This window comes from Electrophorus electricus, unplaced genomic scaffold (assembly GCF_041902795.1).
Source record: "Electrophorus electricus isolate QZ-2024a unplaced genomic scaffold, ASM4190279v1 Scaffold420, whole genome shotgun sequence".
Taxonomy (NCBI): Eukaryota; Metazoa; Chordata; class Actinopteri; order Gymnotiformes; family Gymnotidae; genus Electrophorus; species Electrophorus electricus.
The window spans coordinates 1-18,787 of record NW_027658715.1 but is presented as its reverse complement, the minus strand read 5'-3'; the positions used below and the strand labels follow the sequence as shown (position 1 = coordinate 18,787).

The 18,787-nt window shown below is 44.0% G+C and overlaps 1 protein-coding gene across 1 annotated transcript; it reads right to left on the bottom strand.

Annotated features, from left to right (window-relative positions):
* Nucleotides 1–774: 774 nt before the first annotated feature.
* LOC145643289 (harmonin-like) lies at nucleotides 775–16,808 on the bottom strand. The gene is made up of 21 exons (XM_081709454.1): nucleotides 16,596–16,808; nucleotides 13,659–13,726; nucleotides 12,092–12,235; nucleotides 11,201–11,339; nucleotides 8,957–9,065; nucleotides 8,800–8,824; nucleotides 8,213–8,270; nucleotides 8,019–8,122; nucleotides 7,557–7,641; nucleotides 7,372–7,431; nucleotides 7,154–7,210; nucleotides 6,447–6,589; nucleotides 6,103–6,168; nucleotides 5,894–6,015; nucleotides 5,217–5,266; nucleotides 4,781–4,948; nucleotides 4,426–4,542; nucleotides 3,481–4,119; nucleotides 3,096–3,149; nucleotides 2,741–2,857; nucleotides 775–1,859 (listed from the first exon to the last, which is right to left on the bottom strand). The coding sequence occupies exons 1-21, from the start codon at nucleotides 16,629–16,631 to the stop codon at nucleotides 1,737–1,739; spliced, it is 2,484 nt and encodes an 827-aa protein (XP_081565580.1). The 5' UTR covers nucleotides 16,632–16,808; the 3' UTR covers nucleotides 775–1,736.
* Between the last annotated feature and the right edge of the window lie 1,979 nt (nucleotides 16,809–18,787).

Sequence of the window (18,787 nt, the reverse complement as noted above, 5' to 3'; positions counted from 1 at the left end):
TTCTGGGACGAAGGCTGACAGCAGGGTGAAAACAGTGGAAGAGCGCTCACTGAGGGAGCATAGAGACATGTATGGATGGAGTTTCCATTACATTACAAATCTGTCTCCAAGTCAATAAGTATTCATTAGCACCCCAATTCCCAAAAATGTATTAGTCTAAATTACACAAACAAACAAAAAAAACTCAATAGAAGTCAATTTCTCAACCTTTTGTGAATACAGATGAATACAGATGGCTGTATATATGGAACACACACATATGAATGAAAATATGGAAGGAATATTCAGAACAACTGACAACCCCTTTTCTTTCAAATTGCATATTAATATAAACTGAATACATCTTTATTTACTGTTAAAATACATGTATAATAAGTAACTGGGGTTGCACATTATCCCAACGTCCAGCTAGGGGCCTGTATCAAGCACTGTATACATGCGTGATGAATATATGACATGAGTCAAGGAGAATTTGGTTGGTTGGATCACTGGCAGCTTCGTGGTCGATGAATTCAAAGAGGGAATCCAAAGCCAGTTGTCTCCCTTGATGTGTGGCTCAAATGGGTAGTGACAAATGTTGAGTGGCTTCAAACAAAGAATGCCACACTGCAATCTGCAGCATTTAGCCGTTGTCATAGTGAAGGATTACACTCTCTTTTATGTCACACACGTCACCCCCCCTCCATTTCAAACGTGATTGGTGTGACTGAGCTGCAGTTGATTCAGCCTGAATAAGGCAGAAAAGCTGCTAAGGGTGTATGCATACACACACACACACACACACACACACACACACACACACACACACACACACACACACACACACACACACACACACACACACACACACACACACACACACACACACATAATGATGCATTTCATAATGATACCATTGATCTCATGTCTGTATTTCAACACATATGAATAACACACATCCCTTGGTGTGTCTTGTCAAGGATAATAGCTGTTTGAATGAGTTATAGATGTAAGAGGCTGATTTAACATTGACACTAAAGAATGCTCATTTAATTTTCATTATAACCTACCAACAACAAATTAATATCAGGTTTCTGAAAATTCAGTCCTAACAAACACGTAGAATTGTGTGTGCCTTCCTCATCACAGATGCTGTTTATAATAACTCTTACTCAAATAGCAACATAATCGGTGTCAACACGTAGCCGCAAAACCGCAATGCTGCGTAATATATTCCTGATGAACGCTGGCAAGCACTATCAGCCTTAAAGAGCTATTTTGAAAGAGTTAACAGTTTCTTAATGGTCTGATCCAGTGTAGGCTCCAGTGCAGTGATTTATCAGCTGCTCTAGCTACAGACCTAGGTGCAGAGTAAACAAGCAGGGCACGCCGGCCAAATGTCGTCTCACTGTGCAAATGCCGCCCATCACTAAGCACGGTAAACATTACCACTAGAGATGGAGTAGAGGTTCACGCGAGGTCAAACGTGAAATAAAATGAAAAGGAAATAAGGAAACGGGGGCAGGATGCGCTCCACAGCACACTGCGCAGGACGGCCTTTTGTGCTGATCCTGAAGCAGATTCCTCAGCCATATTCAGACATCACACTCCACCTTTTCGATAAACATGCAATTGTAGCATCAGCCTCAAATTAGTACAAAAGGCCATATATACTTTGTGTATATACTTTGCAAATAAAGACTGAAAGCACTTCATAGCACATGCAATATAACAGGCACGCCCCCAGACACCGATAACTATAAACAGGAAAGACTCAAAGGGGCAGAGGCAGCACCACTCAGAAGGCCTGGGATTACTTGTTTCTGGTTGGCCTTAAAGGAAGTGTTGTACATCACCATCCGCTTGAGCATCTGTGGTGACTACAACACAGAATCAGATGCAGGTCAGTATTACAAAGCGCACAGCTCTCTCTCTCTCTCTCTCTCTCTCTCTCTCTCTCTCTCTGTCTGTCTCGCTCACACACACACACACACACACACACACACACACACACACACACACACACACACACAAAGAAATACATCTGTATCTCCACTAGGTAATGCTGGCAATTAAGTTACAAAAAAACACAAGTTAGTTGCCTATGGGAACTGAATGACTGTAAGACAACACTCAAGCCCATTTCTTGTTAACCTTGGGGCTACATTACTGTGGGAAAGACATTATTCAAAAAGAATGAATAATTAAAATGTTAGCAGTAGCTATGTATACTTTTTGCAATTATTTATTTATTTATTTATTTTTTTGCACTTTGTATTGTTTTTGCAATATTGGCCTTCTCAGTGCTGATATCATAGATTGTTTGTATGTGTGACCTGAACAGCTTGGCCATTATCAGGACTTAAATACAACAGCAGCAGTCAGATAGAAGGGTATTTGCTTGACTCGTCATTTTTGCCTCCTGTTTTCTTCTGCAATAACCACATCGATAGGACGGACACCATCTAAGGATGAATTGTGCCTATTTCTGTGATTTAATAAAAGAAAATAACAGCTAGAAATGGATCAGGCAACTGGATTGAAGCTTTACAGTCTATTAATCACAGCCTTTATGTGTCAACACAGTAACTAAGTATGTGATCTGCTTCTCGCACCGCTTCTTTTTCCCTGAGGAGGAAACGCTGGACTTATAAATCAGTGCAGTCAATGGCAGGTTTGTCACAATAATATCCTATCCTCACCACTCTTTTACTGGGCCCAGTAACAGTGTAGCCAGTGGCTGTATATTTCTCGCACTTACCATGGGCTCTGGTCGTAATACTGGTCTGTGTGAGGTCTGAGACTGGGGCAGCATGACTGGCTTTGCCATGACGGGCTTGATCTGTCGCCTCTGGTTAGGAGGACTAGGAGCTATTTGCTAGACAGTGGCCAGAATGAGGCACGGGGGATTAGTGGGAATCACAATTTGAATGACACCTCTAGCAAGTGATTTCTGTTCATTCAAACCACACATACACAATGACCCTGTGCTCTGGGGTAGATAGATAGCTGAACACAGGATACAGTTTGAGTTACAGTTTCTGTCGAAGAGTCTCTAAGACAGACAAACAGTCTTGTGTCAGTCCCAGCTCAGAGAAGAGGGAGGTAATGCTCACCAGTGGGTGGCTGGATGTTGATATCCTGCTAGCATGAGAAGTGTTTCTCATAACCTGTGCCACATCAACAACATGTCAAATCCAGAAAATCTGAATCCCGACAACTCAGATAAGACCACAATACAAGAGTACGTAGAAATCTCCACTAAAACACATCAATCTTGTTTGTCCCGCCACTCACAAGCAACCTTGTACAAACAACGTTTCTGTCATGAGAAATACCGTCACCTACAGGTCAGTGTTTCCACCACACCATGCAAATCATGCAAGCTAACACTACAGCAATATGCAAATCAAACACAGTCCATTCAAACCATTTCGGAAAAGAATGGCTCTTTGAGAGCTCTTTCTCACGCGTGATGGATGTAAACTGATGTGGCGCTACCTTCTGACTGCCAGCATGGGAGAGGCTGCAGGGTGAGTTCACACGGTATCCCCTTCGCCGCCTGTAGCTGTTGCCGTTCCAGCCACTCCCATGCTCAAAGGGGCTGATGGGCTGGTGGTAGCTGGGAGGGGCAGTGTGATATGTGTCCTCTTCCTGCTGAGGGGGAGGAGGCGGTGGAGGAGGAGGTGGTGGTGGTGGGGGAGGTGCAGGGGGCGGAGGCGGGGGGTGGGAGGACGACGGAGCCCAGGTTCGGAAGGAGGGTGCGGGCGGCATGGGGGCTGGCCGTCCGTGACTCATCGACGACGGAGGCACCCAGGACGTGGGCGGAGAAGGTGAGTGCTGAGCGGCTAGTCTGGGTGAAGGGGGAGCAGCGTGAGAGGGGGTAAGGGAGGGCCTCGGGGATGGAGGGGGACGGACGGGCGTGTGGTGAAAGCGTGATGAGGCTGGGGCAAGAGGCCGCGGTGGTGGGGGTTGGGTCGAGGCGGGTGGAGTAGGAGCCAGTCTTTTCAAAGGCTGCCTCAGACTCTGGTCGACGTCATCCAGGTTGATGTCATCCAAGTCAGTGGTGGCGAGCTGCAGGCCTCTAGCAAACCTTCTCACATGTGGCCCAGTGGATGCAGGAGAACGGGCCGGAGACATCTGCAGAAACACTTCATCTGCTTAAAAGGCCGACGCTGCCTCAGGCCTCCACGTCACCATGCAGCACACCACAAAGGCCACTGTAGCTCCACCCCGCCACAAGTTCACGAGGCAGTCAATATAAACCACCAAAACACTATACATTTACATCAGTCTCACACACACACACACACACACACTTCTCCAAAATTTGTGTGATAATCAGGCGATCACTGTAGCACATCAGCAGACAGATGAGGTCGCCAGACTAACTGGATGTCGGTCCGCATCCAGCCTGGGCTCTGTGAGGAGGCCCGGTACGTTTACCTCGGGAGCATCGTTCTCCACTGAAGAGATCTGCTCCAGTCTAGTCTGGCATAGCCTCTCTACCCAGTGCTGCACCTTCTCAGACTCTTCCAGGTCCTCTCGCTCTGTCTCAGACACCTGCCCACACCAGCAGAGCCGTGATGAACACGCGGAAACATCACAAGGGCCTTAAACTAATCTGTGTGCTCCCCACTCGCTTCTCTCTTGTGCAACAAAAGCCAGCAGACTGGCCAATGTGCTTTGAACCAAAATGGCTCCCATCGGAGGCTTAGAGGAAACTTCACACCATCGGCAACGGAAGCACGTCATTAAAATGGAGGCAAACACTGCAGTGGCAGACAGTTGAAGGCTGTACCTCTTGCAGGAGTCGACTGATTTTCATCTGTTTTTCTCGCTCAAGTATTTCCTCCTTCTCTTTGGCCAGCTTCAGCTCAAACTCCATCTCTTTCTTACTTTTTCGCTCTGTTGGGAGCGTGTCTGTCTTTGACATCTTCTTCTTCTTCTTTTTTGCCTCTTTTGATTTCTGAGTATTAATAGGCAGTTTTTATATTGCAGAGTTGTATTACACGCCACATACAGTACTTACAATGAAAACAACACCAGCTAACGCCTGACTGAACTCAACAGATATTTAGTAGGTTGTCACAACGACACAACAGACACAACAAATATGTTTATTTAATGCTTCTAATTACATCTTAGAAAGAGCCAAGCTCTTTCTGCAGATGTCACAGAAGGAATTCTGGGGTCTACATCCACCAAACTGCACTGCATTCCAACACACACAATACCTTTCGGATTGAGGGAAACTTTCCTTCATAGCGGTAAAACCAACTGAGAGCTATGGAAGCAAGAGATCAAAAGGTTAAAAAAAGAGCCAATGATCAAAAGGCAAATGTACTAATGAAACTGGCAAATGAAAACACAACAGCTGCCGCGAAATGACCCAACCAGTGGAAAGATGGTAAAAGGACGTGCATTTTATGGCCTTATATTGCGTGCAATAGCATAGAATTAGAGGAAAAACTGAAAGAAGGGGTTGTCAAAGGAAATCTTTGTGTCTGCAGAGTGTGAAACATCACATTTCTCTGTCTAACAGTCAAGCTCTAACACTCACTTCTCCACCCTCTATTTCCGCTCCTTCAACACCAGCGTCACTCTCACCAGCTGTATGGGACAGGGGTGCAAGCCACAGCATGCCAGAGAGAGAGAGAGAGAGAGAGAGAGAGAACAAAGAGATTTGCATTCACAAAGACGGAATGCACATCCGCTCATGCACAGAAGAGCACTAAAAAATGTTAAGTGAGAAAGTGGGTCTCAAAACATGAGAAACTTCTGAACGCGGTTAACTCGTTTACCCTGGGGTCACCAGCGGTAGAGAACAGGAAGGTGTTAGCGAGATGTCTCTCGACTCTGGCAAGGGAAGAGAGGCTTAGGAGTGACACAGTCAGCCTGTGTTGTAACCCACCTGAGTTTCGGGGCTTGGCTGGGGGCGGAGGTGACGGAGCAGGAGACGGGGTTTTAGGCTTCTCCGTAGAACCCCAGTCTTCCTCCCATTCTCGGTTGTGCTTTTTCTCGGCGGCCTCGAGCCTGACACAAAGAAAAAAGAACAAGGAGCAAATTAGCACAGCTGTAAAATGGGCTTCTCTTTTTAAACTGATTGTATAGCAAACATACTTTTCTATCTCCTGTCTATACCGTTCCTCTTCCTCTGCAGTCTTTTGGGACATCTCCAGTTTTCTCCTATGAGAAAATATATGACAAATCAATAAAAATCATCCCAACTTGATGTAGCCAGTAACAAGGGACTGGACATCCAAACACACCCTGAAGACTGCACCTATCAAAGTGAGAATACGTGAGCTTCAAAAGCAACAACATTACTGTTGTTGTTGTGTCAGAATGAATCAAGCTACACCCAGTGAGGCTCTTATGTTACCAGTGGGTGCTGAATAATTAGTGCAGAGCCAGTGGTATGGACTGTATTGGTTTGCATGTGTAACGACTGCTGTTTCACTGACAGGCGCTCTTTCTCCTGCTGGTCTTTGATGATCTTGTTGGTCTCCAAGGCCATTTTCTTCTGGTGCATGAGCTCCTGGCGATCCAGTTCTCGCCGAGCTTCCAGTGCAATCTTCTCCTCATCCGTCATAAACAACTCACTGCCCTGAAATAACGCACACATGTGGAGCCATGTAGCACACTTCTGAGAGTTTACACACACACACACACACAGTGTGCACATATGTGTGTGTGGACCAGCGTATGAGTGTACACATGCAGCACGCAGGCACAAACATGCATACACAATCCCTACATACATACCTGACACACACTCAATCTCACTTTGTTAAATTACTGGTTTTAAACATTTACATTTTAACATTACATCTTAAATGACCAAGAAACAATGGAAACCATGTCAAAAACCATGGTGTCATTCTGTACTTATATAACCTTATTACTTTTCACAATTTATCATTCTCATCTCAGACTCTAAGGAAAAAAGTTGATCAGATTTCATTGTCACATTGTCAAACATTAAGTCTCAAAATGGAAAATGTTTTATCAGAAACACGACTTAAATTTCCTGTCCTTGCGAAACGTCTGAGAGGAAGAGTTGTCTGCGTGTAACAGACTCCTCTGTGAACGAAAGGTCCAAATAGGCTTTAATGAGGCCCAGCGGAGCGCTGGGGTGCCCCATGTGTCACCGCAGTGCCGCGGTACTCACAGCTCCTGTGAGGACAGTGATCGTTAGACTCCTGCTGCTCTTCAGCACTCGAACTGCCTAGAAAAACAAACACCACACTGCATTACTTCCAGGTCAAGTCCCCATTCTAATGAGGCTGCAGCCTCTGCACCTAGCAACAATATAATTAGAACACAACATGGGAGATGTGTGAGATAATTCTGGGCAGTGTACAGTGTTGCCATGGTAATTGGGCTTACTTCTTTGTGGTCCACTCCAGTGAAATCCACCCCATTGACCTCAACAATCTGGTCGCCTACCTAAATTCACCCCCCAGAAAGCACATTAGTGTCTGTATATATAGTGGAATATTTGTGATCTGTTAGAGATGCTTCAATGCTATGGCAGTCTGGGGGCTAATAGAGACTGCTGGGCTGGACAGTACCTGCAAGCCCACTTCTGCTGACAGAGAGCCAGGCTTCACATTGCTAATGTAGATGCCTGGTTTCTGAGTGGGGCCACTCGAGATGCTGCAACACAGAGCAAGATCAAAGCACACACAGTGTCAGCAAGGACAGCACTACAGACATCTTTCTCCATTCCTAAATTCCACTCATTTTAGTAATAATTTGTTTCAATCTGCTTATTGGCCATACATTTGAGCAAAGAACTGGAATATCATGGTGACCCACCCCTCAAGTCAAATACACACTAGGATACAGTGCCCCCCCCCCACTTCACTTCTCCTGATGCCCCCCACTTCACTTCACCTGATGCCCCCCACTTCACTTCACCTGATGCCCCCCCACTTCACGTCACCTGATGCCCCCCCACTTCACGTTACCTGATGCCCCCCCACTTCACGTCACCTGATGCCCCCCACTTCACCTGATGCCCCTCACTTCACCTGATGCCCATGCCTTTGGTGCCAACCAGACTGAGGAACACCTTTTTCTCCTTGATCTCCTTTTCTCCAATAGACGCCAGGCCAGCAATGCTGCTCTTCTTCTCCTGACAGGTTTAGGCAACATTAACAGTAACTGTGTATGACTTTATTACACACGATGAGCACATGCAGCTGAAAAGGCTTCTGGAACTTACCCCTGATTCAGACACAAACTGATCAACAAACTGCCACTTAAGAGGCTCATCAGAGGAACTAGTGGAGAAAATAATAATTACTGATTTCATTCCTGAACAAAGATGTCTTATATTTTCACAGTGAAGTGCACACATATTTAGACAACAATGCAGTGATATTGTTTGGCTCTGTATGGTAGAATAATGGATTTACATTGAAACAAGGCTGCCAATGAAATTAGTTTATAGCTGCCACTGAAATGAATTATGGCAGCTATGGCAATAATTTATGGCTGCCAGTCTGATTGGTTTATTTCAGAGTTTGCTGGATGACCCTGTACCTTGAGCCAAATATTTGAATTATAGTCATAAAGCAATTATGAGTATTTAGGGCCTGAAAATGTTCTTAACTGACCAAGTCAATGACTTGATCTTGCTTTTGATTCCCAAAAAAGGAATACAATTCCTCTATGTACCAACATGGTACACAGTACAAAGCCAAAACAACAATAATTATTTCACTGTCCAATTATGTACAGGCTGCACTGTAAGTTCTGCCAGATAGTTCTAGCACAGGAGTAGAGTAGCAGATGACGATCTTCAGTTACCTTTTTACTGGAATCATTCCTACATCTGAGGAAAAATCAAAGACAAATTGGCAATCAGCCCTTTAGCCATTACACGGCCCTCAAATCCAATATTTTGAGAAAAAGGCACATTTATCTTTCCTCGAGTGCACTGCTATAGTTGGACATCCAGACTTACGTCTGACTTTAAGAGACACGATCTTCTTAGTCTTGATAAGGTTGATGACCTCTTCATGGGTGCAGGAAGAGATGGAGTAACCATTGATACGCACAATCTCATCCCCCACCTGTTATGAGAGGTTACGCAGCCAGATTACATCCACAGATTAAACCCAAAAAGCACTAATGAAACAGAGAGCCTCATCTCTGCCGTCTAGCTATTAGGTCCCGGATGCATTGGGTTATTGTAGGATCTTTTACTAAATTCATATAGATGTCTAGTGAAAGTCATTCTGTCCAGGCAATTAATTTTGGATGGACAGTAGATCAACTGAGTTCCATCTGGTCAAAATTGAAAAAAGAAATGAATATGAGATAGGCATACATGTGTAACTGAGAAAATGGATGTTTGTAAACATTGTTAATTTAGTACCATGCTTTTCTGTATTGCATTATATTAATATTTTGCCATAACTTGTGTTCTGCTGTAAACCTACTGAAATAAGAGGATTTATTTAAAGCAAAATTATTTGTATCGTATCTGTATATCACATCGTTCCAGCTTCTGTATTAATTATCATTTTAATAAAGGTCACTTTCATCATCTCATTAACCATTTGGCATTCAGGAAATATGAACAGCATACAAATGTCATTTTCTCTCTTTGTCTGTACTCGTTTGCATGACTAAATGTAGTCTTCCTTAGAAAGTCTGAGTACTGTTCATTAAAATCTGAAGAATGTGATGCAGAATGCAGTTCAAGTTTGACTAGAAGCACAGCTCTTCACCCCACCTAGTGGTACAAGACTGCACTAACATCAACACAATAAGGTCAGGTATCAGTATATTATGGAGTCTCTGAATATTTGAACTGTGTTTTGCTGGTACTGTTTGGCTCTGTATCTAGTACACTGGACTTAAAATTAAATAATAAAAACAAGCTTCACTTGCTGAATGTCATATTTGCTTTGGTTTTTATGTGTATAATTATAAATGAATGTTAACTACTTGGTGGCAAATCCTGCATGACGTCTAAAGCAGCTCAAACAAGACCTGGCTGGTAAAGAACACTGTAGTTAACTGGACCTGAAAAACCTCACAGCTGCTTTAGCTGTATATTTAGGGTCACTGGTAGAGTAAAATTGACAATCTGCACTTTAACAGATCTGTACCACAAACTGAAATATTTACACTACATCCCTCCTAATTACTGTGGTATTTTACTCACGTCCTTTTCTAACAGGTGTATAAACTCAAGCACATAGTCATGCAATCTCCACAGAGTGACACCGGCAGTGGACTGGGTTGTACCGAAGAACTGAGTGACTTTAAATGTGACACTGTCATAGGATGCCATCTTGTAGAAGCAAAAAATAGCTCAGCCACAAAGTGGCACAGCAGGCAAGCTGACGGACGGACTGCTCAGTGCAGAGGTGTGGAACATGGAAACCCTCCCATCCCGCAACACTCACTACAGAGTTCCAGACATCGGCACAAGAACTGCGCATCAGGAGTCTCCTGGAAAGGGTCTGCGAGCTGATCATCCGCACACAAGCCTAGCGTCATTTTTCGGCGTTTGGACTAGGCCCTTTTAGTTCTTAGTGAAGGGTAATGTTAACGCTACACCATACATAGACATATTACATGATTATATGCTTCTAACACTCTGTGAACAGTTTGGGGAAAGGCTCTTTCCTGTTCCTGCAAGACTGTGCCCCTGAGCACAGAGCCAGGTCCATAGAGACACGGTTGGACAAGATTGGTGTGGAAGCCAGTACAGAATTTTGGCCTCAGCCCTGCTGAATATCTTTGGGATGACTTGCAATGTTGAGTATGAGCCAGGCTTTCTCATCCAACACTAGTGCCTGACCACACAAATGCTCTTTAGTCAGTATGGGCCCAAATTCTCAAAGACACCCTCCAACATCTTGTGGAAATATTTCCCAGAAGAGTGCAGGCTGTTATTTCTCCAAAGGGGAGCTATATTAATGTGCAGTTTTGGAATGGGATAACAATCCCATTAATCTCGTCTTTTGGCCATGTAGTGTATAACCCCAAGAAAACATACTTGCTATAAAAAAATTTGAATCTCATGACAGTAGATGGAAGAATGGGTTTCCAATTGCAACTGACAAGCATTTTTGTTTTGTTCAATAACGGAATGAATGAAATCTTTATTATAATGTTATACTGCAGCCTTTAGATCGGAGCTACGGTCCTGTCTCGCTGTGTCCCTGTCTATACATCTCTCTGACTTTCTCACCTGCAGGCCCACATTCCCAGCCTGTCCATCCTTGACGATCTGTGAGATGAAGAGGCCGCAGGAGAACTCCAGCCCCCCGCGTACGCTCAGTCCCAGTCCTTCAGGGTGAGCCCGGTCCAGTCGCACCTCCTTCAGCTTCCTGCTTACGCACAGCGAGTTAACTAAAGAGCTGCTGGTGTGGTACTGTATTCACAACACATTCCATCAAACTAGACTATAAAACCTGCTGCAAAAACCCACATGCGGCGACCTTTATTCAGGATCACCAAACTATTCAAGGAGTTATGGCAATAGGTGACCATACATTCAGCAAGACCTCAGTAACATTTGTTAAAGATGCGATCACTGTTTTTCCTGGACATTTTTCTTTCTTTTTTTGTTGTTGTTATGCCTATGTCTTTGTTTTTAACGATTAATAATACCTCAAAAGTACAGTGACCACAGACACACACACAAAATGCCAATCGCAAGAGGTGAAAAATTTCCCTTGAAAGCTTCAGCTCCTCTGAGTGTGGACCGTGTATGTGACGCGTGGGCTGGCTGAGCAGAGCTGTCTGGTTCTGCACCATTAGAGCTGTGCGTGTTACACAGCTGTGGCCTGGGCGCTTATAAAGAGCACTCATCTGCCATGCTTCACTGAACATGAGGGGGAGCATTTACACCACTCCAGTAAACAGGGGGATGTCAAGTCCCTTTCTGTCTATCTATCTATCTATCTATCTATCTATCTATCTATCTATCTATCTATCTATCTATCTATCTATCTATCTATGTGTATACCTTTTTATATATATATATATATATATATATATATATATATATATATATATATATATATATATATATATATATATATATATATATATATCTCATTGGATCGTTAGCACTCACCTGGATCTCTTGGGTGTGAGCTGGTCATACTCCACCTGGTGTTTCAGAGGTATGAGGGGCCGGATAGCATCAAACAGGGGCAGCCGGTTCGGCTCGTTGATCACCAGCTTCAGGTCCCCCACCAGAACAGGCAGCTCCATGGACCTACAAGGCAACAGTGGTGCAGCATGGTGGCAAAGCTTGGATCTGCTTCAAAGGGCTGTAGTACGTCAGGGCACACGCAGTCAAGTCGTCTAGAGCGTAAACTTGATTTGAGCAACTTGAGCAGCTCGTTGCAAAATAGCCGCTGTGTCGTATATATCAGAAGGCACATTCCTAATGCATTGCAGTTCGCTTCAAAAGTGTCCTACCCTGGTCCATGAACATATTAAAAGCGTTTTTATCCTGCATGACTACTTAAGTAGCGTTCTCACGAGCAGTCACAAATCTAAAATGAGAAACTTTCTGAGACCTACTTTTGATTTCAGCTATTATTGCAGACACACCCCAATTATAACCGTATATAAAGCTATCTTTATAAAACTATAATGAGCACACTGTGAGTTAAGCCTTTGAACTTGGTCACCGATAAAGATTTTTATATAAGATATAAAAATATAAGATATATAAGATACACTACTCACACTCATACTGAATGGACAAATAATTCTATTTAAAAAGTAACGTCCTTAGTAATATCTCTGTATGACCTTGCCTATGAATCATTTATGTCTGGTATTTCATTCCTGACTCAAATATCAGTGGCAAAGGGACTTTAGTGGATGAGTGCCTGCAAAGGAGCGGAGGAGAGTGGAAACTATCCGATCTCCATCCAATAGCCCTGAGCTCCCTGTCCAATGGGGCCACCAAACAAAGATCAGGTAGAAAAACCTGCATGTATGTTTCCGCTTGATGAATAGAAATTGAATAGGCCTGATTAAGGTCTCAGTGTTTTCTATTGCTCTCTCTCTCTCTCTCTCTCTCTCTCTCTCTCTCTCTCTCTCTCTCTCTCTCTCTCTCTCTCTCTCTCTCTCTCTCTCTCTCTCTCTCTATATATATATATATATATATATATATATATATATATATATATATATATATATATATATATATATATATATATATATACACACACACACACACACAACACATATTATTGGGTCATTATAAAAACTTGTTTATAGAACAATAAGAAAACACTATATATATAGTCACTCTGGATACGAGCTTCTCCTAAACGCCATAAATGTAAAATATAAAAATTGTACATACATTTTGGCTAGTATGTATTCTATGAGTAAATGACAAAACACTTTTGTAAGTTGCTCTGGATAAGAGCATCTGCTAAATGCCATAAATATAAATATAAATATAAATGTACATGTAAATGCGTTTAAATATTTAACTAGCATGCAGTCCATCTGGCATTTACAGATGAAAACTAATGCTTTTAGCCCTTTTCCAGGTGACCAAAGGTTTCATGTCATGGCAGTGTTTTCATTGTTTTTAGACCATTTCTACTAATACCATCACTGAATGAGAGTGAAACAAAATAATCAAATCACAGTCACATGGGGACTGAACTTACTGATGATACATGCGCAGAACATCATACAGGTAATCCTTCTCTGCCTCATTGTCAATCAGCAGCTCAACCTGCAAACAACAGCAGCACATCAAATCTCCCAAACCCACTGCGATAAGCACTGCTCACAGCAAGACTCTGCCCGAAGCATCCTGCTCACCTGGTATTGGCTGTACTGCTGCAGGAATATTTTAAGAAAGCGTTTGGGCCACTCAATGATATAGCACATCGCTCACATTAAGAGGTATACGGCAAGAGAGGAAAAAGGGAGGTTGAGAGAGCGAGAGTAGGAGTGTGTGTGGATGTATGTGGGAGGTGTGTTTGTGAGGGGGGGTGGGGTCAAGCGGAGCTGGCTGGGTCCTGCTCTGCTCCACTACACCTGCTCATGGCCCTGCACTCAGCGCTCTAATACACAGCAGGCTCGTTTTACAGCATTATTCAGTGTCTCTGCAAAGGTTTACATGTGACAGTAGAAATGGATAATATCCCCTTGGTGAAGTCAGCTATGAAAAAGGACGTTTGTTTAAAATAGTATTTAAAAAGATATGTATATGTGAATTTCATGGGGGGGGGGGATTTACATTTATAATCTATATTTTAAGACTTACATTTCTAATCATATATGTAGAAGACTTTATAAATGCTTTCTAAATAAATCTGCAGTGGAAAATACGTTTCTCTTCCTCAAAATCACCGGACTCTTGGAGCAGGGGCAGAGAGTGTAGAGGACAACAGCGAACAGTCAAAGGATGCGGCGCGTCTCTCCACAGCTTTGTTTGGTCATTTAATAGCGACGGAGAAGATGGCGTTCTCTGGGTCTTCTTCCCCACGGAATCTACACTGGTATCAGAAGTGGGATTCTGCTGCCGGAAATCAAGTGGCGCGTCTACAAACTCCAAGGCGGGCAGCGAACAGGACGGAGCCCGGAGCACGATGGCAGGAACAAGGCAGCCATCTGGGAAAGATGGCATGGAAAACAGCTCGGCGGAGCTGAGCATGATGAGGAGGCAGCGCTGGCCGGGTTAGTGTTGACAGCGCGCACACGCCGAGGAAAGGAGGTGACTGAGACGATCCCTGCTGCTACTGTTACTGCTGTCACTGATCGCTGCTGGACTCCACGCCGTGAGCTGTGAGGGGTGTTGCTGCACCCGGAAAGAGGACAAAGAGCCCCAAGCGGGGTGGAAACCAGGCTGGGCAGACGTGATGCCACAGCTAAAGCGCTTCAGGCTGGCTGGGTCAGCCCGTGACTGCAGGACGGCTTGCTGTTCGTGGGAAAAGCCGGCGCCCGAGCTGCGTGTGGGGCAGCTGTTGGCAACGCATAAGTTGAGGAAGGTGGCACCAAGCGCAGTGCATGGGTCTTCTGGGACGAGACACTTCAGTGTAGGCCAGAGATTATACCGGCCAGGTTGCCACACAAAGGTGAAACTATACGTGCACTGCTGTGGCTCAAGGTACATGCAGTCCTGGACCACAGTGTGACCATGACAGTGGAGCGGCTAGTTACGGAGTTCTTCCACTGCCTTAGAGTGCTTGCGGAGCTCCACAGAAACCATGACAAGCTGGGAGTTGTGGCTGATGGCTGCTGAGGAGCGGGCACACTGCGGTACCGGCGCTGACCAAGGAGGGGTGGCTGTGTGGCGTCTGCCACCTGACTCTGGTAGTCGGACCGGCGGGAAGAGAGCAGAGGTGCAGAGGCGCATGGTGGGGACTGCCAGGATGCCACGCGCCCCCCCCCGTTTAATTATCGTCGTTTAGATAATTAAGCTGTATGAATGTGTTTGGTTTTAGTTATTGTCTATTTTTGCAGCCACTTATGCGCTAGTAACTGTAGTAACTGTTCTTGTTGTGTGTTTAGTTACATTCCCTCTTTTACTGTTGTTGTTTGCGCTCATTTAACACAAGTGTGTGTTGCTTTAGAGAAAATGGCATTCTCTGGTTTTCTTCCATGCTGATGCTACCATATTGTGTTTTATTGTATTTAGGGACAAACTTAACATAGAATAGAATAGAATAGAATAGAATAGCACAGAGGTGGTGGCAAATATAAATGGTGTAATATGTATGATACAAACCCACTTGCTTCATAGAGTGTGGACTTTAGCATCATAAACCAATAAAGCCGATATCCACAGCATGAATCACCTTTGTTCTTGTGTCGTGAATGGACAAAATATCGTTGAGGATTTAACCAATGGAAATGATGACGAATTTGCAACAGCTGACAAAAAGGGATCTCCATCCAAACATTACAACAGGATAAGGCTTTTATTGCTTGTCCTAGGCCTCCACGCACGGCAGTAAATGAAGCAATCCTCCCTGCCTGACTGCACTCCTCCGACACTTCATCCACCCAGAAGGCTGAAGAACAGCCCTTTGTGTTCTCCACCCCCTCTTACGCAGCAGATGGTTCACGGTACATCATTACAAATAGTTCACATTGGTAAGCTTTGGTGTCTATTTCAGTACTCTGCTCCAGTTAGACAACGTATATTCACAAATATCCTCAGTTAAATAAAGTAAATAAGCGCGACTGTATTTTTTAAGAACTATGGAACATCCTTCATGTTTCACCTGTGCCAGTCAACCGCCCCTGAGCGCACACAGGACCGCCATAACAGTGGGAGATGAAACTCTGTAGTCCTCGCTACTCCGCTTTTAAACGCCTTTTAGCCCAACTACAGGTACACCGGCGTCCGTGTCGCCGACGGCAGCCGCCCACCCGCAGTAAACACCCTGCTTTAGCTCCCATATCTAAACGCGTTGGGTCAGTTCAGCCATCCTCACCGCGAGTGAGTGAAGACGCGTTTAAGTATCAGATGAGTCGTGTCTGCGTCGGTATTTCATATCAGAACAAACTATCACAGTTTGCTTTGAACATTTGCTACAGTATTTGCTGCTACATATTTGTCCGGGCCAGTACAACACGCGTATCTGTCTTACCTTGTGCCGGAACTCTCGGGCTACCTTCCGCTCCATGTTTTAAAGGGGCTTATCTCTCTCTTTCTCTCTTTCTCTCTCTCTCTCTCTCTCTCTCTCTCTCTCTAGGCGCCCGCGTTCGTGGAAGCCGCGAGGTGTCGGACGCACGCTCGTGCACGCTCACGAGCGCAAACAGCCTGCTGGTCAGAGGTCGGCCGCTCGAGGGCTTGCAACGCTGCAGATTCGTTCGGCCTGTTGCTGCGGCAGCATGACGTGAATTAGGAAGGAGAAACTTATCATACGAGCTGATATTTAGAATATATTAAGTTTGGTTTGAGAAGTATATATCCATGAGCCTGAGCTATGTGAAAATAGACTATATTTGCAAAGGTTAGTGGTCCTATAAATTACGTTACAGTATCGTCTGCAACGATATTTACAGCGGTGAAGTAAGGGGTCAAAAAAGAATATTACACATAATGTGGTTTGGCTAAGATTTATTTTATTTTTTTACTTGCATTTTTTGAGCTGTATTTTGAGAATATATACGTTCCGCTGCCATATATTCTAAATGGTATATCCCTGCTCTTTAGATATTGTAATTATTGCAGTTTTTTCACCGTAACAAATCCAAATGCCCACGACCACCCACACCTTCCCATCACAAATAATATGAGTGCCTGTGTTTGTCATGGTTTGCTGACGAATGACTTACAGTAGTGAGCTGAGTTTCAGTTTTCAACTCAGTATGTATAGTACCTGCCATACATGTACAAAACTGTAGTTTAAGCATACATTGTGTGTGTGTGTGTGTGTGTGTGTGTGTGTGTGTGTGTGTGTGTGTGTGTGTGTGTGTGTGTGTGTACATAAAGTGCTCATTTTGCATGGGAAGCAGTAAGGATTGCCTCTGCTGGTTCAGCTGTTGGCGTTGTAGTGCGTTGGGGGGGAGAGATTATGGTCTGTTATGCTATCCCATCAACTCCCAATACACATTAACTCTGGGAGAAAAGAACATTTCCATTCAAATTCATTCAACATATTTTTCGAATAGGTATAAATATGCCATGACAATAATGTCCTCGGGTAGTTAAGTTTGCTCTGTTGGATCGTAAGTTTTTATAAAGATATCGTGAGCAGACTTGTCAAATTTCACCACCTCTCTTTCACGTTTCATGATATGTACATGTAATTCATTCTCTCTGTACTCAGTATACAGGATAATATTTTGCCTGATATTTAATAACAGTAAAGCCGACTTTCCTCAGTTTCCATGCAGGGGGAAATTCAGTGCAATAGCAGCTTGAACGTGATTGCACAGTCGCAGTTTTCCACTAGGTGTCAGTAAGCGTGTGCGGGTCCCAACTGCCCTCGTTCTTTCTTTCTCTTTCTTATGTATTTATTACGCTAGAGTTTGTTGGTGTTCTTTCTGTGTGTTGTGTTTGTAGTTACCACATTTCTGAATGCAGTAAAATAAAACAGCGGGGGGATAATAACTCATACGCAATTGTTACATTTCTTAAAAAGCCTGTATATACAGTTACACAGCAAAGCAAGCAAACAAACAAAAAACTAGTCTTTATAATAATTGATATGGGTGATGGGTGATTGGTTATTCTCCACAAGATGCTTGTGTCTTCATTTTAAATGTAAATAGTAAGTGACAAGTAATGGGAAATTGAAATTACAAGGCTGAGATCTGTTTTCCATACCACGTTATCTTTAGACATTTGATTAAGCATTTTCTTGCTATCTCTGAGGTCAGAGCTCTGTGCCTGGCAGAAAGAGATGGAGGTGTGTGTCCTGGTAGTTTGGCAGAGATCCATGTGGTACAGTAACACACCCAGAGCAGTTCATGGTGGTGTGGGTATCAGGTTTCCCTCTGTGGCCGTCCAAACCCCAGAACTTCTCCAGCTCACCGCTTGACAAAGTAAATCATCGGAGGCCCTCAGTTCTGCTGTCTTTGCAGCTACTCAGTCGGGTAGGAATACAAAGACACTGAATCAGCTCCACTGTGGGTGACTGACAAAAAAGTCCTTCACTACTCAGGAACAGTTCTTCACCAGGAATGTTTTAGCGTTCCTAAGAGCAGTTCAGGTTTTCAGTAATGCTGTGATAGAAACAGGCTCCTCGACTTCCTGACCAATTAAATCAGACTTTCATCTTCATTTGATTACCACACTCAGTGTTGCTACTGCTAATACATTTTTGGTCTTTCA